Consider the following 23665-nt stretch of genomic DNA (forward strand, 5'->3'; position numbering starts at 1 on the left):
ACCAGCCAAACCCCTGTGGATTCTGCTCTGAAGCTATTGAATCTCAGTATTGTGAAAATATCTAACAGTTCCTTGAAATTGTCTTAGTCCCACCCGTCAGTATGTGGTAATGCTTGTAAAGCTCTCCAAGCTTTCTGACTTTTGAATGGCAGATTTGGGGGTGGAGTGAGCAAGAGAATTAATAAATAAGCTTATAGTTATAATTCAGATCTGAAACCTTTGGCTTACTAAATTTTTGTAATATCAGTATTTTGCTGATATAATAACAAATGCGTTTCAGGAAATTTTGATATTCAAATCGTATGAAGATGGTATTGAAAAAATCATTTGTATATTTCTGTTTTTGTATGTTGACTGTTTAAATATTGCATACCTTGTTTTTGTTTTAAAAATATGTATTTTAATACTGTGGGTCACTTAATTCTTTTGGGAAATGGGCATAAAATACGTTGTCAAGAATTCAGATCTAGTCATTTCATGTGAAAGGCACAAATCCAATTTGAAATAACTTTTATTCAATGCAAAATGTGTTTTCTATTGGCAAAACTAGAGTTTTCTCTAATTTCCTGTCTGTATTTTTATAAATAAAATGTATTACTTGGCTTGAAATCTTAAAATTATTTTTCTGTTGGAAGTTAGAGCAATCTCATAAAGTTTTTAAATAAAATTGTTCTTAAACATGTATTCAGTTTTGATTTAAAATAAAGCTAAGATTTGTTATACATTGTGGCAAATATTTACATTTTATAAAACAAACGCTGCCTGTATTTAGTCAGTATAGTTTTTAAAATAACTGGGATTACAGGTACAAATAACCTTCTGCAGTATGTTGAGGGGAGGTGAAACTACGTTCATAAATCCCCTTTATAAATCCCCTTTTACAGTTACGGTAACATTCATTTTAAAAACTGTATCTGTAGCAGTGAATTGTGCAAAACAATATACATGTAACATTTTCATTTTTAGGAACTGAAGAATACAGAGTTCTGTGTCATTTAGGTTGGAAACTGTCTCTCTTCAGTCAATAGGCTTGATCATCATCTGAACTGCTCTCAAGGAGTACGACCCTCCTCGATATTCAGCCCAAAAGATTCCGTCTTGGTACTTGCTTCTGTAGTGACCTCCTCTGTACCATACTCCGTTTAGGTTAGAATGTGCACAGGCGTTGTACCACCATCCTCCTTTATGAAAGTGGGCACAGTTTCCTTTGAGGAAAGAAAACAGATATCAAAGTAAAGGTTTCTTCTAAGTCTGGTACTCTGCACATCATCCAAAACTTACGCTACCTTTGGAACGATTTGAGTTTTTCTTACTGATTCCTGTTACCTTTACCTTTGTGGTTTTGTTTCTTCATTCATTCTGTTACTGTTCCTGAAGTATCAACTACTTGAAATACCACTTGAATTGCCTTTATCTTGTCCGTTTTTTATATACTACATGCTTTTTTAATTAAGTGATTTAATTTTCTGGGTAGCAGGGTAAATAAGACAAAAAACAGCGTTTGTGAGAGAGAACGAGGGAGAGATTGGAGAGATTGGGAAGGAAAGATACGGAGTTGCTAAAAGAGTAAATTTGGGAAAATTGAGTTCTTAAAATAGTATAAAATGATATAAAATAGAATAGCACTACCAGTTGTCAAATGTGTTTCTGTAAATGTGGTGTATACTTTGGTTATATCACTTCCTTTTTTCCTCTTCTACCGTTGTAAGATAGAGCAACGTAGAGACCTACTTGCTCCTAGCCAAGGAGAGATATAATAACTGAGCAGAAAAATAGATCAGTTTTCAGGAGGGATATCTCTTTATCAGGGCCAGAGACCTGGGCTAAAAAGGCAAAAGTAGGGCTGCTGGGTGGCTCAGTCGGTTAAGCATCTGCCTTTGGCTCAGGACATGATCCCAGGACCCTGGGATGGAGCCCTGCATTGGGCTCTCTGCTCAGTGGGGAGCCTGTTCTCCCTCTCCCTCTGCCTGCTGCTCCCCCTGCTTGTGCGCTCTCTCTCTCTGACAAATAAAATCTTTTTTTTAAGATGAAAGTATATGAAAATTAATGTTAAGAGTTTTTTTTTAAAGATTTATTTACTAGAGAGAGAGTACACGAGCAGGAGGAAAGGAGGTGCTGAGGGAGAAGCAGGCTCCCTGCTGAGTAGGGAGCCCTACGTGGGGCTCAGTCCCAGGACCCTGAGATCATGACCTGAGCTGAAGGCAGATGCTTAACCAACTGAGCTACCCAGGTGCCCCAATGTTAAGGGTTATTATATCTGGATTACCTAACTGATTTTAAAGAGAATATTAATGTCCCCTCTGAGTAAAGGTTTTTTGCTCTTCCTACCACATGTTGCAGTCCTACTGTTCCCTTTCATGTGCGTACTAACAAATGCCCTTATCAAAGCCATGTCTCCAAATGGCTGGTCACCTTCACTCCCTTCAGGGCTTTATTCAGATGTTACCTTCTCAAAGTAACCTTTCTGACCGCTCTGTAATATAGCACCTATCTTACCCCCTGCTGCTCATTACTCTTCTCTCACTGGTTTTATTAGAGTACTTGTCACCACCTGACAAATCATTATGTCTCCTAGAGAGTAAGCTCCAGGAGGGCAGGAACTTTTTTCACTGCTGTATCCTTAGCACCTACAACAGTGCCTGGCACGTGGTAGGTGTTTAGTTAGTAGTTTTTATGAATTTTAGGCATTAGAGAGTTTTATTTCCAGGTGAATGAGTTTTCTCTTTGTTCCCTCCAACCCCCCACCCCCACCACCAGGTTAGAACGATAGAACTTTGCTTTTTACAGAGTTCAGTCACACTTTGGGATTGCCTTACAGAAGAGATAATAACCTTTCGGCAGTTTATGTAACCAGTGACTGAGCCGTACCATATACTTGGATAGCAGGGTTCTGTGTAATGCATAGAAGTTAGTAGTTTACAAAGACGACACATCAGTTTTTTCTTACTCACCTGCGTACATATCTTTATCTCTGTCCAGTGTGGTGAACTGTTTACCATTATGCCACATCATGGAATCCCCTGCATTTCCCTGGTAAGTTCCCAGACGCAGTCTAAAGAATTCACTTTCAGGTTCCAGGCGAAAGCTGCTATATTCTGCGTAGACTTTTTTGTCACTCCAGTCTTCTAATTCAATCAACAACTTATAATTATCTTGATTGCTAAGCATATAGATATTTTCCAGTCCAAGCCAATATTCTCCATCAATGTTTCCAAACCCTTTCTGTTAATAGACAAATAGCATGAGGGCAAAAATAAGTGTAGAGATAGTAAACTTTTTTTTACAGATAAGCCTTACACCTTTGATAGCATAAATATTCACCATTTAAGTGGTACTGTGAACTTCCCTTTTAATAGGTCACCTGATCTTTATAAGCCCCACATAGTCACTTTGTTTTGTTTTGCCTTCTCTTAGTTTGTCTGTATTTATTTGCACAGCTAGCTTCAAACTTTATGGATAAGAAAAAGGTAAAAGAGAATGAAAATTATTCCTAGCTACTAAAAACATTAACTAGTAAACTACCCAGATCCCTGAAAAGGATTCCTGATCTCCCTCATACACAAAGAGCCAAAAAAATTTTTTCACCCCAAGAGTCAAACAAAAAGGATCTCTAACATTATGATCACTCAGTAAAAATGAAGGTATTCTGCTGTTAAAGCAAGCTGTCTTCTTTAGCTTTGTTACAGTTAAATATCAGAAGATACAGCAGTAATCTTTCAGAGTTCCACCCTGGAAAAACTGTAGACCGTTTTTAAAAAATAAATCAGTGAACTCTCCTGTTTCAATAAGCATTTACCAGTATGCAGCACAGTGTAAGGCTTGGTAAACCTGATCTTAACACTAACTGTGTTTTCAAGAAGGTTGTGTTATGGGACTATTTTTTTTTTTTTTTTTTTGCCTAGTTACTTATTTAGAAATTTACATAACTTTTGACATGGATGTATTAATGTCTCATTTTTACTGCCAGTAAAGTGTCACCTAAAATTGAATAATCATGTGACTTCATAATTTTGAATGAAGTATTGACCATGTAGAAAATATAATCTCACCCATCTACCATCCTTTAAACTGGAGGGTATATACCACTCATAAAATTAGCATGTAAACATCAAAATTATTAACAAAAACTAGTTGCTTACTTTTCCAAAATTCCTATTGCATGGCTCTGGCCCCGTATGACAGTCTAGGTGTGTAGTAGCACTGATGTCTGGCGTTAGCAGTTAAAACATGAGGGGACGATTATCAGGGGTAATCAGTCCTAGAGGAAGGGTCATTTTTTGAAGTTCTGTGGTTAATATTATTGCTCAGTACAGTTGCTGTTGGGTAGAAACGTGGCCATAAATAAAAAAGCAGTTGTCTTTTTAGAAAATGGAATCAGCAGTAGTCTTTGCTAAAAATTAAGTATTTGTATAAATGGTCCGGACTGAAAAGGGGTAGTTTAAAGGATATCTTCAGTTTCCCTTTTACCCTTTAATTTTGACTTTAAAACTGGAGATGAGAATTTTCTTTTTGACAAAAGTAGATAATGGAAAATATATGGGTAGTTATTTTTAAACTGTGTTATTTATTGCATGGAATGGCTACTACTGAAAGAGCTGCTGTATTCCACCACCCAGGTCGGAATCACTGGTTTACCTTATAATTTTCCCAATTTCTGAAGAAGTTGACAGAGCCATCTGTTCTTTTCTGAATAACAGTCCAACCCCCGGGATCCAAACTGTTCTCGCACCATAACTGTATTGGTCCATTGCTGTTTTCAGGTTTGATCATATAAATCCCGCTGACCGAATATCCAGCTTCTTTTGCATGCTGACAGTCTTTGAATGGTCCTATAATGAAAATACCATTGATTACCAGGAAACTTAATAGGAACAGAGCCATATTAAAATAGTTTTTAATCAGGGGTGCCTGGGTGGCACAGCGGTTAAGCATCTGCCTTCGGCTCAGGGCGTGATCCCGGCGTTATGGGATCGAGCCCCACATCAGGCTCCTCCACTATGAGCCGCCTCTCCCACTCCCTCTGCTTGTGTTCCCTCTCTCGCTGGCTGTCTCTATCTCTGTCAAATAAATAATAAAAAATCTTTTAAAAAAGTAGTTCTTAATCAAAAGTCTTACCTTTGTATCTTTCCTTACAGATACCACTTTTTATCTCATATACACAACACCATAAAAGTTAAACTAAACAAAAGGATTACCCCAGTCCCACTATATGGAAAATTAACTTGTTTCATTTTCCGCTGTTCTTGTGAGTTTTTGTTCATATACATACATTTTTATATTGCCATAATTCTGACACGCATAGAAAATTGGATTCTGTATTTTAACACAAATTTCCTTGGGACTACAGTCTTCATTCTGGCACTTTTAGTAACTGTAATATGAATTTTTAATATTGATACATCATTGTTTATTCCTTTGTTGTTGGATATTGAGGTTTCATCTGATTTTTGCTATTATAAAAGTACACAAAATGTCTTATTGGCTTCATTTTTTTCAAGTAATTACTTATAAAAATGTGGGATTGATATACTGGATCAAGAGGGTGTGAACACTTTTATAGCTCTCCATAGTGCCCGGTTTACAGTTTCCAGAATTTGATTTCAGTGGAACACACTAGTCCCTTGAGGTACTTAGTGAAAATGGCCTACCATGGTCAAATAAGTTTTATTATTGCTAAGTATTATATTACCCTTTTGGAAACCCACAGTGTACATGCACGTATGAAAGATTAAGAAGCCCTGAAATAAACCAGAGTTTCCCAAACTTACAGAATCTGTTAACTATTCCCCCCATTCAACAGCCCAGAAGAATACACTTCAGGAATGCTGGCAAAATGCCTTTCTAAAGAGTTGTATCAATTTATATGACTAACAGTAATTTTCTTATTTAGTCTACACAATGACCCTGGTGATAGTTTACAGATGTTCTACAGATGAAACAGTTAACTAGTCTAAGGTCCTGTATCTTAGAAGGTAATAAACCCTAGATTTAACCCCATTTCTTTCTAATCCCGGGGTCCATGCTCTGAACTGCTGGCTACATTTGCTCTTATGTTATTTCATAGTCTTATGGATTCTCTTCCTATTTTATAATACATGAGTAAGTTCCTCATATCTTTTAAAATGATAAAACATTTTGTGAAATCTTTTTTAGAGGATCTGACTCTTAAAACTTGTGATTTCCACATTTTTTGGATCTAAAGAAAGATCACTTCTAAGTTTTACTGAACATTTCTTTAGTTGCACCATTCTTCAGTATTTTGATTCTTTGGTTTTTTTATAAGCATGTGAAAGTATTAAGTGATTCAGAAATAAGAATTACACCACAGATCTTTTAGAACAACAACAAAAAAAGGTGTAGAAATTCCAGTTGTCAAATTTTATATTTTACTAGAAATATTTAAATTTTGACTTATGCAATTTTTAGAAATTATATGAAAATAGAGTTTAGTCAAGTAAAGCTCATACAAGAAAATCCTCACTGTAATGATAATAGGATTGTTGAAATTTTGAGAAATGTGTTATCTATACTGTGCCAATATATACAGGATCCCTTTTGGACTAATTGGGGAAGGATTCATCTCATTAAATAAATACTTACACAATTGAATCATTTGAAGGGGTTCGTTCTTAGAGACTGAACTCTTCCCTCCAGATTGCTTCTTGAGGATGAAGACTATTTTTTTCTTCTGACTTCACATAATCAGTGTTTTAACTGTTAGTGGACTATCAGTCATTTTTTTAATTTAAATTCAGTTAATTAACATATAATGTATTATTTGTTTCAGGCGTACAGGCCTGTGACTCATCAGTCTTACACAAGACCCAGGGCTCACCACAACACATACCCTCCCCCATGTCCCATCACCCAGCCAACCACCCCATCTCCCTACCCCCTCACCTCCAGCAACCCTCAATTTGTTTCCTAAGATTAAGAGTCTCTTATGGTCTGTCTCCCTGTCTGGTTTCGTCTTGTTTCATTTTTTTCCTCTCTTCCCCTGTGATCCTTTGGCCTTGTTTCTTAAATTCCGCATATCAGTGAGGTCATACAATAATTGTCTTTCTCTGATTGACTTATTTCGCTTAGCACAATACCCTCTGGTTCCATCTGTGTTGTTGCAAATGCAAGATTTCGTTTTTTTCTATCAAGTCATTTTTAAGTAAATGAATTAACTTGCCTTCATATTTTAAATACAATGAAATTGAAAACCACACAAAATCAAGAGATGATCTTTCTCTAGCCCACATTTTAATGTTTTGTTGATATTTTTCTGTTTCAGACTTTTTAAAATTTTGATACAATGACTAAACACCACATAATACTGGTAGAAAAAATTTGAGAAACTGTAAAGACTTAATGCTGTCTTTCTTGGGTTACATTTATTTTAGGTATTGAATTTTTTAGTTCTGGAGTTTCAGTTTGATTCTTTTGTTTCTTTTCTTTCTCTCTCTCTCTCTCTCTCTCTCTCTTTTTTTTTTTAAGTAGGCTCCATGCCTAGCATGGATCCCAACGCAGGGCTTGATTTCACAACCCTGAGACTGAGACCTGAGCAGAGATTGAGTCAGATGCTTAACCGACTGAGCCACCCAGGCGCCCCTCAATTTGATTCTTTTTTTATAGTTTTTATTTCTCTTCTGCGATTTCTCATCTTGTGTTTTATGAACATATTCTTTATATAAAAGCTGTAATAACTACTTTAAAAATTCTGTCCCTTCTGTTCCTAGTTTCTAAGAGTTTTTATCATGATGGGCTTTGGATTTTTTATCTATCTACTGAGATAATAGGGTTTTCTTTTTTTTGTTGTTTGTTAATAGGTAAATTCTGTTAATTATTTTATGATGTTAAACTAACCTTGTATTCCTGGGATAACCTTGACGTGGTTATAGTGTATTATTGTTTTTAAATATTGCTAGATTTGCTAAAATTTTGTTGAGAGTTTCTGCTCTGTATTCATAGAGGATATTGGTTAGTCTGTGAAAGCTTATAAATAGGTTCTTAAGCTAGGGAAGACAATGATAAAAATAACATTTTGAACTTATCAGATTGGCCATAAATTAGATCACATTCCATTAAAATTCAGTATGAATTATTTTTATATTATCTATCTTATCAGTTACTGACTATAAATTACAGAGTATTCAGAACCTTTAACACAATACTTTACAGAGTAGTCATCATCAGTAACTGTTAGTTGCCTTCTTTTCTCCTTTGTTGCTATCCCTGACACACAGCAGGCACACCTTTAATAAATATATGCTTATTTAATTGATAAATTTAATGTGGCTAATCAAAGATGAATGTACAGTCATTTCTGTTGTAGAAAATAGAGTATTCCTGACAACCTTTATGTTCTGTAAAATCTTGCACCAAAAATAACAGCTGATATTAGCTGTTAAATACTTTGTATTTGGCTGTTGACCTTTGTGGCACAAAACCTTAAATATAGCTTGGAAAAACTCCCAGTGAACCAATATGACGACCTCTTTGTTTTACTGATATTCTTCTTCTTTTTTACCAGTCACATATGAGCTACTAAACATTATAAAAACATACATTGTAGTCAAGTCAGAGAAGGATAGAAAGGTTGTAGTTAAGATAGGATGAAATTTATAGAATTTCAACTTTATATGTGGGAGTGAAATAGAAGGAAAAGTGAAGTCTAATTTCCAGGTCCATTCTTACATTATTTTTTGTAATGCATGGTAATATATTCATTTGTTTACTCCTACAACTCCCCATGGCAAAGACTGTGTCTTTTGGTTGTCTGTCCACAGGTGAGGCCCACTTAAACACTCCAAATATTTGTTGACCTAAATGATTCCTGGTAGCCACCATGGTTTCCAAAATTTCCTCAGTTGTGCATTATTTTTTCCAGATGTGTCTTTTCTGCATCTACTATAGGCCAGAAAATTTTAGGCTCAAGAGGTAAAGAAACAACCATAAAGTCAAGTGGGAAGTGGGGGAAGTGGCAAGTAAAGAGAATTCCTCAACAATATGACAGCTAGTGTGATGGAGTTCTGCAGGGCATGTGGGAGCACTGGCCAGAAATAGCTACCAGATTTACAGAAAAGAGATCAAAGTCTACCTGTATGTGAGCTGAATCTTGAAGATTGAAGAAGAGTTAGGCTAGAGGGGGTAAGGAGCCTATCGCGACCACACATGAGTCACCAGAGCTGAGGGATGGAGTCCAAAGAGAGCTTGAAGTTACAGAGGAGTCGCAAGTCTAGTATGTCTGAAATTAAATGACTAAGGGCAGTACTTGGAGCTCTTGAGGTAACCTGTAGAGTTGAAACTGATTTTTTTCAGGGTAGACAGACTTTTTCTAACTTGTCATTTCCAGAATAGTCAAGGATACCTGAGGAACATTGCTCTTATTTTAAACTCTATTGTAGTTAGTGAACACAAGAAGTAGTCTTGTTGGCAATCCACATAAATATTTCTCTCATTTCAGAAATTTGCTTATTCTATAAATGTCACCTTTATATTGTTTATTTTATGAATGTCACCCTTGTAATTGCTCTGTATTCATTCGATTATAGTTTTGAGAATTTACATTTTATATTGAAGTATATATTCAGCAGTTGGGCTTTCATTAGGTTATTTGAATTGCTGTAAAATAATTAGAAACATGAAGATTTTGAATGTTGACAAAGTATTTGTAAAATAGCATTTGTTCTTTTCCTGCTATTTAAAAGGCCCTTGGATATCTAAGCAAATTGGAGAGTGCTGGGTTTTCTAAATCCTGCTTTCATTTGATAAGACTTCATTTTATGCAAATTTAAAATGATCTTTAACTTTAATTTTCAGCCCACTTGTTTGTTGTGAGCTTCATATTTGCAGTTTGGATGCCTATTAGATTTAGTTGATCAAAAGGCTTAGGAAAATTTAGTTGAAATCCTTTTCCAGAGCATGTGTATAAAATTAGTAGTGCTTTTAGCTACTTTTTTCTCCTCGATAAAAAAAGTAAATACCAGAATTTAGCATTTGTTTGTATTTATTTTTATAAATAAACCATTAACCTGTCTTAGCCAGTGTGTATTGTTGATCTTGGCAGACACATTTTTTCATTATTACTTGAAAATGCTATTTACTTTCTGCTTTAGAGTTAGATTATAAGACATTCTTATATTAAATGTTTTACTACTTTCTCTACCATAAAAATCATTGCCTAGTAGGAATTCTTAAATGACTAGTAGAAAAGTAAGAGCTTTGTTTTTGAGAGATTAAATTTAACTTGCAGTTTTTCATATTCTTAGGAATAAATTAATTGGCGTGTTTCAGGAATTTGTTCCTAATGGTGCACATAGGGTATAGACTGGAAGTACCTGTCTTTTAAAATAGGAATTTTATTAACCTTTCTCTTGCATTGAGTAATCTTGAAATAGTCATCTTTGTTGACATGCAATTGGATTCTTCTCAAGGCAGGAAACTGAAATTCTTTACATTGAATTTGAAGGACCAGTGTCTCTCTTCCTCAGTTTATTTGATGATTAAAGTTTGTATGGGACTAACAAACTCCAGTTAATAGATCTGATTCATAGAAAGAAAAATATTGACCAGTCCTGCCACATTATTTCCCCACATGTATTTTTCATTAAGAACCCATATTTTGACCAGAACAGTGGGTTTGCGAATTTTTTTTCATACTTTGAATATACTTTCCTGGGAACCATCTTTAACATACCTGTCTTTTTTCTAAAAAGAAACTGTTTAATTGCTTAAGTTAAAAGGTAAAACCTTCCCTTTTTAATGTTGTTGAATTTCTCATTTATTTTCTTACTTTGTCCCAATCCTGTGTTCTTTGTGATAGGAGAAACAGGACAAAAAAGATAATCAGTTTAGAACTTTCAAATAATTTGTCAGCAAGTAAAATCTTTTTGAAACGTAAACTTTTTAATTGGGTTGTGAGCTAAGTATAAGATAAATATATGTGACAGCATTTCAGAATGGGAAGTTTGAGACAAATACTTTCTGAAGCAATAATAGATTCTTCTAATAATATGGATTACTGTGTTTATTAATCTTTAAGTTTCAAATGCAGTTCGCAACCCAAGCTTTTACTTTTTAATTACAAGGGTTTATCAGTTGTTTCCCATAACTGTAACAAGAGTCATATTCCAACAGCCCCCTTTTATCTAAACAGTCTTTAGTTTTTCTTTTTTGTTTAAGTGTTAGTATAAGTATTCCACTGAAACCAGTTGCATCTTTAAAATATACCAATAAGAAGCATTATAAATATTTGAAAATTAGCTTACCTACTAAAAAGCGTATTAAGTTTCTAATGACTGCTTTTTAAGTTTAACTTTTTGAGCTTACCTTTTCTGTCCCCATACATGGCAAAGCAAGGCACATATAGGGAAGGGCACAAAGAAATGGAATAGCTAATGATGGTCAGACCATACACAAAGCATGTTTACATGCGTCACTTCACTTAATCACCATAACAGTCTTTCTTACAAAAGAGACAACAAAAATGTCTTGCCAAAATCCAAATTTCCTGATACTCAGATTTATGCCATAACACTGTGAAGGAACTTTCTCAAGTCTATCTACCTACAAGGAATAAACTTACTTTTATAAATATACCATTTGTAAAAGAGTAATGTTTTCTTTTATAAAATACTAACCCAAAATGCAGCCACTGAATAACATTAACAGTTAAGAATTTTATTGATGGCAATTTGCTAGGTGAGTAGTTACATTCCCAAACATTTTGTTTTTAAGCTAGAGGGAAGGTAACATTTCTAAAGATAATTACTTTTAATCTAACAAAAGTATTGGATTATTTGCTTTAAGTTCATAGTAAGTTCTTTTGAGGTGCATTTTTCTTATAACCATTTTAAAAGAAAATATAAAATTGTCACTAAAACACCTTTTTAGGTAAATGATGGTAAGATACATATAACAAAGTTTGCCAACTTCATTATTTTTAAACGTACAGTTCAGTGGCATTCGTACCTTCTCTTTATTGTACAACCAATCTCCAGAACTCTTTTCATCTTGCAGAACTGAAACCCTATACCAGTTAAACAACTTTCCATTCCACCATTCTGCTTTCTGTCTCTATGAATTCGACTGCTGTAGGTATCTCATATTAGTGGAATCATACAGTATTTGACTTTTTGTGACTGGCTAAGAGACTTTTAAAATACTACATACATATTACACATTTAGAGACTTTAGACTTCTAGACCATGTTCCCACATGTAGAGTACAGTAACAGGAACTTCTTTGTGCCAGAGCATCTGTAAGTACAGCAGGACCATCCATCTTTGCCCCTTTCGTGCAAGTACCCAAACAGCTCAGACATATTTTCCAGTCTGGTAAGAATAATATGAACACAGATTTTAGCATGTTATATATAAAGAAAAGAAAAGAGCAAGTCTGTTCAGTATTGTGTATAGTAATTTATATATGATAGAAACCATAGAATATTAGAACTAGAATGTGTTGTTAGAATTGTCCAGTCCAAAACCAGCACTCTCATTATACACATGAGAGAACAGGTCCAGACAGGCAGTCACTTCCCCAAGGTTAACAACAAAGGAAACAGGTTTTCTTAATTTTGTTCACTTTCCCTTATATGCTCACTAGGGTTCTAATGAACATTCTTACAGTGTAGCTAATTATGTCCGTGGATATCAAAGACCAGTAGTTATAGGATAAAATAAGTGAAAAGTTAATGTTTAATTGTAACAACAAATAAATAGTAACAGAAGTTATGTCTGCCCTTAATTTTTACATTAAGGATTGGTAAATAGGAATATAAACACCATTGTTTTATTAAAACAAGTCTGTTTAATGGGACTTTTGATATGCTAAATCCCTAGCATGGGGATTTAACTCTGAAACCGCAAGATTATTCCTGCACTACAGCTCAATGTATAATAAAATCTAGAACTGAGCTATAGCTCATTTTGTAAAAGCGTTTTTTAATGTATCAGTGTATGAATATGTGAATAATAATTTCTTCAAGAACTGATGATACTATCCACTTAAGATTCAGCACCCACAGAAAATACTCCATGGTGGTCATCTCCATACCTACATAATTGTACATTCCGTCAGTTAAAAAAAAAAATCCACACACTTCAGTTATGTTTATTTATGTTATATGAATTAACTACTTTGCTGAGAAGTTGTATACATTAAAAGCTTACACAAAACACATACTTTTTTAAAAGATTGTTTAAAATATGTATTTTTTTCTTTCTATACCCAGTGGATCATTTTGTATACATCTTTCCTTTGAAAATCAAAAGGTGTGAGGATGTTAATAGTGATTATCATTTACCTAACATAATAGTATTCCCTGTTGTGACTGAGAGTTAGAACAGTATAAATTGAATGAACCCTGGACAGTAGAATGTATTAAAGTACTTTCATGAAGGTCTGGGGAATGACAACTTTACGGAGCTCTATAAAAACGCAATAACAAGTTAACCAACATTTATTTAGCATCTGCAGATGAGATACAATGTCCATCTGCCAGGCAGGAGCTGACATTAGAGTTGGAAGGCATTTTACTTAGATGTGTATTTGAGTGCTGTAAGTACATGTAAAGATAACTGATAATTCAAGAGGAAATATAAGGAATGCTGTATATATTTTATGTCCCAGAGAAAAGAGATATTCATGGAGAGGAATAATCACTTTTAGCCTGAGGAAGTCAACAAGGGCTTCAAGGAGGAATTGCTAATTTTATTTTATTTTTATTTTATTTTATTTTATTTTATTTTATTTTATTTTATTTTTTTATTTTTGGTCTGAGCCTTATAATTTGATAGGCAGAAAGCATGGTAAGTATTTCAGAAGACAATGAGTTGATGCATTTTATTGAAGCAGATGGCTTTTGTGAAGGCAATTCATAGAAGAAAAGCTAAAGAAGTAGGTTTCTTTTGAGGAAGATGTTCTTACCCAGGCTAAGCAAAATGCATGTTTTCTGTGTGAAATGGGGAACTGCTGAGCAGAAGTGTGACATGATCAAAGTGGTAGCTTAAGAAGATAGATCTATTGGCAATATAGAATATATTTTGATGGACAGAGAGAATGGACTTAGACTAGTCAATAAGCTATTATACCGTTCCTAATAAGAGTTAACATTTTGAGTGCCAGGCACTGTTCTAAACACTCCTCAAGTGTTAAATTCTATGAGGTAAGTACAATTATTATCCTCTCTTTTACAGATGAGGAAACTGAAAGAGCAGTTGTCCACCCCCCTGCTGCCCCAAGGTTACATGGCTAAAATAATCCAGAAGTCTCTGTCCTCCAGCTGCTGCCATAGATAACTTGGATCTAAGCTAGAGTTCTGGCTCTGAATAGAAATGAGGGACAAGGGGCACCTGGGTGGCTCAGTCGGTGAAGGGTCTGCCTTCGGCTCAGGTCACGATCCCAGGGTTCTGGGATCAAGTCCCACATCAGACTTCCTGCTCGGCGGGCAGTCTCCTTCTCCCTCTGCCCCTGCCCCTCTCCTTGCTTGTGCGTTCTCTCTCTCTCTCTCTCTTTCTCAAATAAATAAAAGCTTTAAAGAAAAAAAAAGAAATGAGGGACAAGATCATGAAAGACAGAAAAACAACATAGATAGAACTCAGCTGACTGTGTGTGGGGGGCAGGAGAGAAGTGACAGAGATGAGCCAAGCAAATTCAGAAATAGCAAGTAGCATAAATCAAAATAGAGAAATCAAAAGCAAATGACCCATCAGTCTTACTAGTGGAGGTTTATCCTAAGGATATAATCACAAAAAGAAAAAGAACAAAGTTATCTTTTAAAATTCCAAGAATAGTGATTACCATGTTAACAAGAAGAAAAAAAGAAAAGACTTGAAGATTATTACTGAAGTGTTAACTTTTGTTTATTTCTATTTGGATATTCAGTGAAGCTTTTTAAAAAGCTTATTAGTATTGTCTAGATCTTAAATATGTATTACCTCTATAATAATTATTTCTAAAAGGAAAATGCTTGGTTGGGGAAAAGATTATTTTAAGCTTTAGTTATTCATTCACTCATTCCTCAAATATCTATTGTAGTGCTTAAAATATGCTGAGCACAGTGTGCCAAAACTTGATCCTGGCTAGATGTTTGCGATAGAAGAATGAAAAGACACTTCACTTTCTTCCAGAAGCATTCAGTCTAGCAGGAGACAGACGTGCAAACAACCCTAGTGTAAATGTGATACAGAAAATGTGTTCAAGGCATAGTTAGCAGTTTGGGGAAAGAGCCATCGAGATATTGAGTCTGGGAATGCATAACATTTAAGATAATTGGTTTACTTAAGCCTTGAAATCTGCCAGGTTGACAGAGAAGCTGGAAGAAGGCATTTCAGGAGAGGAAGCAGCGCCGTGTGAAGTGATGGTAGAACATCCAGCATTGGTTAGAGTCAGGAGGAAGAGCTCCAGGCAGGGGGAATGTGAGCAGTGGTGATACGTGTAGCCTTGAAGGTGTGTGAGACCTGTAAAATAGAGAATCTTGAGGAAAACTTTTTAAGCTGTAGGAGAGGAAGAAGATGCAAATGAAGGACCTAGAGAGTAGGAAGAGTCAGAATATTCTGACTTGGGGACCCAAGAAAGCAGAGATGTGGATGGTCAGTGGTGTCCACTGCTACAGAGAGACACTTTATGACACATGTATTTCCAGTCTTTGTTCTGTTTTTTGTTGTTTAAAATTATTCCATAGTCTATATGCAGTTTTATGTGCTGCCTTTTCAATAAGTGAATGAACTATGATTTATTGTTTACTTTTGGGCATTTGGGCTTTTCTTTCCACTCTCAGGAAACAAATCAACTTGTAAAGAATTCAGGAGAATGTTTTATGAGAAAATGGATGTGGGGTAAAATATTTAGAAAGTTAGCAGTGAGCTTACTAAACACAAAGGTGAATTATTCATCTTTGTTTTCTGGGCACTTAAATCAGTGATCAATAAGGGAGAGAGGAAGGAAGGAAAGGAAAGGAAAGGAAAAAGGGAAGGAAGGAAAGGAAAGGAAGGAAGGAAGGAAGGAGGGAATGAATTAAGAAATGGAGCAACAAATAGTAAGATCAGTTCTAGGGTTTTTTTGTTACCGTAGTGAAAACTTATTTATACATATGTGGGTGTAAGATACAAATTGTAGTTTGTTAGCCTTGGACAATAGAAGGGATACCTTTTCCTCTTAAGACTAAGGGCAAGTAGGTGTGGGTGTTGTGCGGATGTTTTCAAGATAAGAAAGAACAAGGAAGCTAGGACCTGAGTAGACTTCATCTCATACAACAGTAGATGATGCGTGTCTGAGAGTGGAGGTAAAGAGTAGATATCATTATAGGCTTAAGGAGAGTGAAAGCAGGGGCGCCTGGGTGGCACAGCGGTTAAGCGTCTGCCTTCGGCTCAGGGCGTGATCCCGGCGTTGTGGGATCGAGCCCCACATCAGGCTCTTCCGCTATGAGCCTGCTTCTTCCTCTCCCACTCCCCCTGCTTGTGTTCCCTCTCTCGCTGGCTGTCTCTCTCTCTGTCAAATAAATAAATAAAATCTTAAAAAAAAAAAAAAGGAGAGTGAAAGCAAATTTTTAAATGTTCCTTTTGGAGAGGAGGAGAATGAGATGAGCAGCAAAAGGTAAACAAAAGGATTGTTGAGCAGCAAGAGGACCTAGCTGCAGGCCAATAGGATGGTTTGTAGAGGTTAGAAGTGGATTGTGGACTCATTCCTGTCTTACTGCTAGTAACTTAGATTGTAAGAATTTGATTGGAAGGTAGTACTTTCCTCACAGAATACAGTGTTTTTAGGAACTCTTAGACTCAGCTGAGAGAGATATTTAAGTTCAATTCTTGATTAATAGAAAACGAAAATGTTCATGTATAATTACATCACCAAGATGAAAAATAAGGACTTATTATGAGCATTGTTCCATAAACCATAAAATGTATTAACCTCACACTTCCATTTTTAACAGTAAGAGGTAACTTACCTTCATTTATGAAAGTTACTGGTGGTATTTTGAAGGGACTTTTGGTGGGAGAAGTTCCTAGATCAGGTGGTGGCATTAAATCTCTGGGATAACCTGGATCCCTCTGTATCTCGTTACCTCCCAGCAGTCCGGGGGTGTACTGATGACTGTGAGGAATGTGCTGTGGCACTACTTGGACAAGAGGAGGAGACATATGGGGGTCTTGTCGGGAAAATATCTTCAAGCACTGTTCTTCCAACGAAGTGATCATCACAGACTGGTTATTGACGAGATCAGTCAAGGAAGCATATTTTACCTCTAGTTCCCTGTACCTTGTTGCCATCTTCAACATCTCTGTAGTGACATTGAGGATTTTATTTTCCAGCTGGGAAAGTTCAAGTGAATTATCCCTCTTACGGATAATCTCATGGAGTAGCTGCATATAGAGTTGAGTAACACGCGAGTTCATGTTACGGCTCTCTTTTCTCAGCAGCTTTACCTCATTGACAATGTTCCCATCTACATCCACCACCAACTGCAGGACGTCTATCTCCCGCTTCTGCCTGGAGAGCACGTCCTTCAGGTTTTCAAGGTCCATCCTGGTGATCATGTCTTTAATAGTACTTGCATCTTGCCCTTTGGTATTGACACAAATCGGCCCTGTAATTTTTTGTTCAGGTACCAGGAATGTGTATGCACATTTCTTTGCTTCCTCTTTACTGTCTGTGGCACGAGGGTATCTCCTCTGGGTTGTTTTTTTTATTTTGTACTGTCCTCCTCTGCAGTGTCCAATGCCCATTAGTAGGAAGAATAGCACAGTTAGGGTCCAGATAAAAGCCTTCATTTTGAATGAGGTTGTATGAAGTCTTTTAAAAAACAAACCAATGAAAACATAAATAAATAAGTAAATTAATAAATAAAGTAGAATAATAAACATGAGCAAGACCCAGAAGATGTCATCTTGTAATCAGGATCGTACTGTTATCAGCTGGTGTATTATATTGGTGTTAGGAATAATTGTTTATATTTGAGGTGGTCTGTTAAAAAATAAACAAAAACTAATAAAACCAATGTGCTCCAACAGAATTCTCAGCCATATGTGGATTACATTGCCTGCACTTTATAATTTATCAAAAATTGTTGAATACGCTATTTCTTTTTAGAATTGTAAAAAGTATTACTGGAAAACTACATTAAACTTCATGTCTTTTCTTAAGTAAATAAGTAAACCAATGAAGGGAAAAAGTAAAAAGAATGAATTTTAACCTACTTTTAAAGTCAATAATATAAAAAAAAAAGGGAAAAAGTGGGTATCTATTGGTGTTACTAAATTGGGCCAGAATTAATGTTAATAATTTTGAAATTCAACACCATGATGCCTTTGAATTTGTTTAAAATTTAGCTTTCAGAGAATAGCTTTCCAGCTGCCACCTCACTGTAATGCTTCTTGTTCCTAAGCTTAGTGCACAGATACTGGTGAGCTTCCACTGTGTGCAAAGGCTAGTGTTTTTTTCTTACCATTGAAAAGTCTGTCTTAAGACTTTGAAAGTGATACACAATATTTGTAAGGCATTGATTAAAACATTCTTCCCTAACTAGTATTAAATATTCTTTTATTTATTTTTTTAAGATTTTATTCATTTGAGAGAAAGAATGAGAGAGAGAGCACGAATAGGGGGAGGGGGGGAGGGAGAAGCTGACTCCCCGCTGAGCAGGGAGCCTGATGCAGGGCTCGATCCTGGGATCATGACCTGAGCCGAAGGCAGGTGCTTAACTGACTGAGCTACCTAGGTGCCCTTCTTCCCTAACTGGTATTAAAGTTAATAGTAGGTGACTTTATTAGTTACTATTTTATATTCATATTATGTGATCTTAATTGGCCCTCTATAATAAATATCTTTTTTATCAAATTAAAGCAACATTTTTAGACAGATCTCAAACCAGAAAGTTTTGGCATCATATTTTTTATTTTTGTAGCATGTCCTTTTGGAATTAGTGACAAGTTTAAGAATGAGAGAATGTTTACAGTCATCGTTGTGGGTAATTGTGTTTTCTAAACCATAATCTTATATATGCTCTAAGCTTACGTATGATTTAGCAGGTTCGTTCATTTTTTTTTTAAGCAGGTTCATTCTTCTAACAGAGGTTCTACTGAACTGTATTTTAGTAAAATTTCAATAGTTTTCTGTAAGCATTACCAAGGAAAGAAACTCTTTATAATTAAATATGATTGTTAGACTTGGAAAGTGCCTTAGAGGCCATCTCATTCAGGAACCTCTTGCACCCATGTGCATGTTGAAAGCCAGGGCCACGCAAATCGGTGGTATTAGAACCAGGTCAAGAGTGCAGGCTCCCCAGCCCCTCCGTCGGTGTTGACAGCAGTGGCACATATTGCTGACGTGTGCTTGGAGTGTTTCATTTTTGCTGTGACAGAGAAACACTTGTCCCTCATAGTACAATGTTCGTAGAAACACCAGGACTAGCTCTAGGAACCAAAGCTGCTTCCTTTCTCGTGAGTTACCTCCCTCCCTCAGGAGTAGTGGCAGTGAGCAGCAGTGGAATGGGTAAGACGTGCCACTCCCTCGGCTGCACGAGCAGGCTGCTGGAGCACATGGCTCACCTCCCCCCTCTCATAAACTGGATGCCTTGTCTGCTGTTTTTGAAGGATAGCAGTGGATACACTAAGACAGAACTCTTCTGTCCCACTTTGCACCCAAGTTCTTGTTTTTTGGTTTGAGAAGTCAGGTTCCAAGTTGTTTATGCCTACAATTAATAATAGCAATACAGTAATAGCAGTAGTTCATACTGACTGGGTGCTTGGCCTTGTTTTAAGCCCCTTTGCATGTATTAAGTCAATTGTAACTTCGGCCCTTTGAGGTAGATTATTACAGTCCTCATTTTCAGTGAAGGACTGGCATCCAGAAAATAAGTACCTTACCCAGAGTCACACAGCTTCTAAGAAGATAGAGCCAGAATTTGAACCTAGGCAGAAGACTCCAGAATTTATGTTTCTCCTTTTCATTAACCACTACAGCATATGGCAATGTATTCTGTCCTATTTTCTATCACTAATAGTATAACGGTCCCTTATGCATGTTAACTATTTGCGTTCACAACAACAATGCGAAATGAATGTATGCTCTTTTTACAAAGAAATAAAGTCCCAGAGAAGCCAAAATTAGCACTCAGATTGGATTCATATCTTCTGCTCGTAACTTTTCCAGACCTGTGATTTTATCCTAGTCATGCTGTAACTAGAGAGGAGCCTTAACTTTGTGCTTCTTGTTTTTCAGTCTTTTCCTGGTTTGTAGGTCTTTACATGGACCCATTACTTATTTATGAAAAGGTATTTGTGAATCATTTTTGTTAGGCTCTGTTTCCATCATTTTTCAATCCCAAACTTTTTTGCTGTCATTCCTTTCCCCCTGTATGTATCGTATCGTTGATAGCTCCATATCTAACTTGTGATTAGGAACCGTCCCAAAAAATAAAGGTTCTTATGATCCATGAAATATGGACTCTTTAACTGCAGTCGTAAAGATGACTGCTACTTTTTAAAACCACGCCTCCTTTCAGAGTGGAGTGATAATGAAAATAAAGCAAAGAGTGGATGGAGTGTGGAAAATTATTTTTCTTTTACTAACATAATCAAGAGAGGAGGAATGAACACAATAGTATTCCATATTTATATCGGAGGCCTTCTGTTGCTTACTGATAATCAAAAGCACACTTAGATGAGTACTTTTAGTTTTTTGTTTTTAATATTTTGCCTCTGATGTCAAGAGAAAATGTAGACCTTAAAATCATCTATTTTATAAGAAAAGGACTTTTATTGTACTAGAGTTACCAATAAAAGGTTTCTTGTTATATGTGCAGATTCATGGGATGTAGATATGGTTTATTTTTAAAACTGGGATGGTAAAATGTACAGTACTTCTACATAGTTAACTAACTAGTCCTCACATTCACTCGTTTCGCCTTAGTAATAGAGTGGAAATTCTTAGATCATAAAATTATTTTATTTAAATAATCTATGAAATAAGCTACCAAAACAAGGGAAATTCAGAAGCTATCACGAAACTTCAAAACAAGTAGAATTTCATGAACAATATTCTGATTGGAACAGCTTGTATTCCTACCAGACACAGATGTGTATAGGACAGCTAAGAACATATAATCCAAGACTGTTATTGTGACTTCACATCAGTATCATCATGAAAGAAGAAAGTGTGAAATTAAAATAGCAATAGCTTCACTTTGCTGTGTTCTGCCTTGGCTCTTTGTGGGCTCCTATACGATTATAGCATAGGATAAATCATTGTGCGCCGCAAGAGAATCTGATCTAAGTATTTAAAGGAGGCAACTAAACGTTTGCTCTGAAATAATATAATTCCTTTGACCTTATAAAAGTAATGACTTCGTTGTCACCTAAAGAAGAATAAGGAGCCACATTTCTGAAGTAGTAGACTAGCTACGTCATGAGTGAGGAACTGGTTTTAAAAATACATTTACTGTTACATTCTCTGAAAACATTTTCTTCCTTAATATTTTCCCACCACATTCCGTTTTAAAAGTGTAAGATCTATAAATCTGTGTTACCTCATAAAACTTTTCTGTATATGTTAAAACTTTCCTAGGTCCCAAGAGAATGTTATAAATTAGTTCCAGTATACTTAAGTTTAAATCTGTGCCTTTGCGTGGTTGTTTTTAGGAAAAAAAAGAAAGAAAACAGAAAAAAAGTCATCCATGCTTTGGGTTAATTTTGTTGGTACTGTTTCTCTTCATAGTTGCTACACTGCCTGCTAGTAGAGAGAAGAAATAAAAATCAGGATTTACTTCCTTTCAGATGGTAAACGTATAGAGGCATTTAACTGGCTGTGCACACACTGAAAACAGCATGAGGCAATGAACCTAAATTTATGAAGCATTGAAGATGCCTTAGATACTTCTAGATTGTGAATTATGTTCTGGGAAGAGACTTGAGAACAGCCTCATCCCCTGGAGATATGAAAGAAAGGGATAGTAGTTATCTTTGTGTTTGGGGTTTCAGATTCAGCACTTGCCTAAGGCTTCAGTAAGAACTGAGGTTTGACAAGATCCTGCACTTTCCATAGCAAACAGCAACAGAAAAGAGAGAGATGGCAGTATTGCTTGGATATTTTATCAGTTTCTTGTAAAATACGTTTAGCAGAGATCCTCCCAGGATTTAGAGTTTGAATCTTTAAGGAAAAGACGTGAAAGTAAAGTTGAAGAAATCTGAGCTTTACAATTATTTGCTTGTTGAAGATTCTTACCATTTAATGTCTTTAGTTTTTAAAAGAACAGAGTATCCCCAAATCGTAAAAAAAACTTAAGTGTCTTTGGTGTTTAAAGCTTACTATTGGTAACTAGTAATTTTCTTTTTAACAGTTCTCATAATACAGTTAAACAAAGTAGAATATTGAAAGAAACCTCTTGTATGGTTACCAAAATTATGTCTATCTAAAAATATCATATATTTTTGGTCTTTTAATCATGTATTTAAGTAATTGTATCTTCTGAGTTCTTATTTTCTACTGTTACTGCAGACTACTTACATAATACTTCTGTCACATTTTATTTTTTTTCCTTAATCCTAATCTGTAAAGTTTTAGGGTTTGTTTGTTTTTTTAATATATCACTAACTTCACTTTCTTAAGTAATTCTAGTTATAGCAGTTTTAATCTCTGCTACCCAAGTTAAATAACTGTTACATGTAAAACCTGGAAGGTTATTTACAATTTTGAGTTTTTTCAAGAAATACCATAGACTTCGTTTAAATCTTTACAAAAATGTCTGCTTAGTATTTGGTTATACTGTAATTGAGGAATTGTTGCAAAGCCTTTCAGTTAATTTTATATCTTTTTAGCTGTGTGTTGTAGCTGTTACTTTAAGGTCTCTAACAGTATACGTGACCTGCCAGCACACACACGCTGAAATTGTGTGGAGAGAGACTAATGCTTACAGCTCTTTTCTTTTGTTTGTATCCCTTTGTTTTTAATCACTGTGTTATAAACCTCATACATTTAATCTGTTATTTGTTAAAATTTCTTTCTAGTGTCATTAAAGCACTTGTTTTCTGAAACCTAGCATGTATGCACCAATGTATAAGCTTATACACCAAATATTATTAAATTGAACTTCAAATCATACATTAACCACAAAGTACATAATGATCAGTTTTTTTACATAAAGGTACAAAAAAACCCCTTTTTTGGCTAAAATAAATTGTATATTTTGAAATTCTTTGTTTAATAAAAGATTTTGGAATTCCTACAAATGTAAAACTTTAAACATACACAGAATTTTTAAAAAAAAAAAGTAAAAGAAATATTAAAATACCTTTATGCATCTGTTGATAAAGCAGACCCAGAAACTTGCTGCTCTTATTCTTGCTTTTAAAAATCAGTGTAGAAGTTTGTTCATCTGTGACTTTAATGGCAATTGCATTTTGTTTTGGACCGACAAATCCAAGCGGTAATAAGGAACTTCTCTTTCTTCTTACAACACTAATCAATTGAACTTGACAAGCCACCTATGTAATTTTAAGTAGTGTAGTGGAAGTTCTGGTCTGTGGGCTGTCTTTAATCCGGCAGCGAAAGCATTGTGGCTTCGCTCTGTCTGCCACATGGAGAAGTGCAGTAACCAGCTGCAGCTGACCCAGATTGTATATACAGCACCCTCGAATAGTGATTCCCTCTCTTTCTCGGTAAACTCAAGTTCAGCCCACAT

The 23665-nt window shown here is 35.5% G+C and overlaps 2 protein-coding genes across 4 annotated transcripts in view; one reads left to right on the forward strand and one right to left on the reverse strand.

Annotated features, from left to right (window-relative positions):
• RALGPS2 (Ral GEF with PH domain and SH3 binding motif 2) overlaps positions 1-23665 on the forward strand; it is a 158137-nt gene that overhangs the window by 93499 nt on the left and 40973 nt on the right. The window lies entirely within an intron of this gene.
• On the reverse strand, positions 456-23553 carry ANGPTL1 (angiopoietin like 1). The gene is made up of 5 exons (XM_011220945.3): positions 23276-23553; positions 16937-17781; positions 4636-4829; positions 2952-3222; positions 456-1205 (listed from the first exon to the last, which is right to left on the reverse strand). The coding sequence occupies exons 2-5, from the start codon at positions 17757-17759 to the stop codon at positions 1018-1020; spliced, it is 1476 nt and encodes a 491-aa protein (XP_011219247.1). The 5' UTR covers positions 17760-17781; positions 23276-23553; the 3' UTR covers positions 456-1017.

The sequence above is a fragment of the Ailuropoda melanoleuca genome, chromosome 8 (genome assembly GCF_002007445.2).
Source record: "Ailuropoda melanoleuca isolate Jingjing chromosome 8, ASM200744v2, whole genome shotgun sequence".
Classification (NCBI taxonomy): domain Eukaryota; kingdom Metazoa; phylum Chordata; class Mammalia; order Carnivora; family Ursidae; genus Ailuropoda; species Ailuropoda melanoleuca.

Coding starts and splice junctions, on each gene's coding strand:
- ANGPTL1 (XM_011220945.3), bottom strand. CDS start 17,759: ATGAAGGCTTTTATCTGGACCCTAACTGTGCTATTCTTCCTACTAATG. Junction 3,223..4,635: donor GAAATTGGGAAAATTATAAG/GTAAACCAGTGA, acceptor GTCTATTAACAG/AAAGGGTTTGGAAACATTGA. Junction 1,206..2,951: donor AGATAAAGATATGTACGCAG/GTGAGTAAGAAA, acceptor CTTTCCTCAAAG/GAAACTGTGCCCACTTTCAT.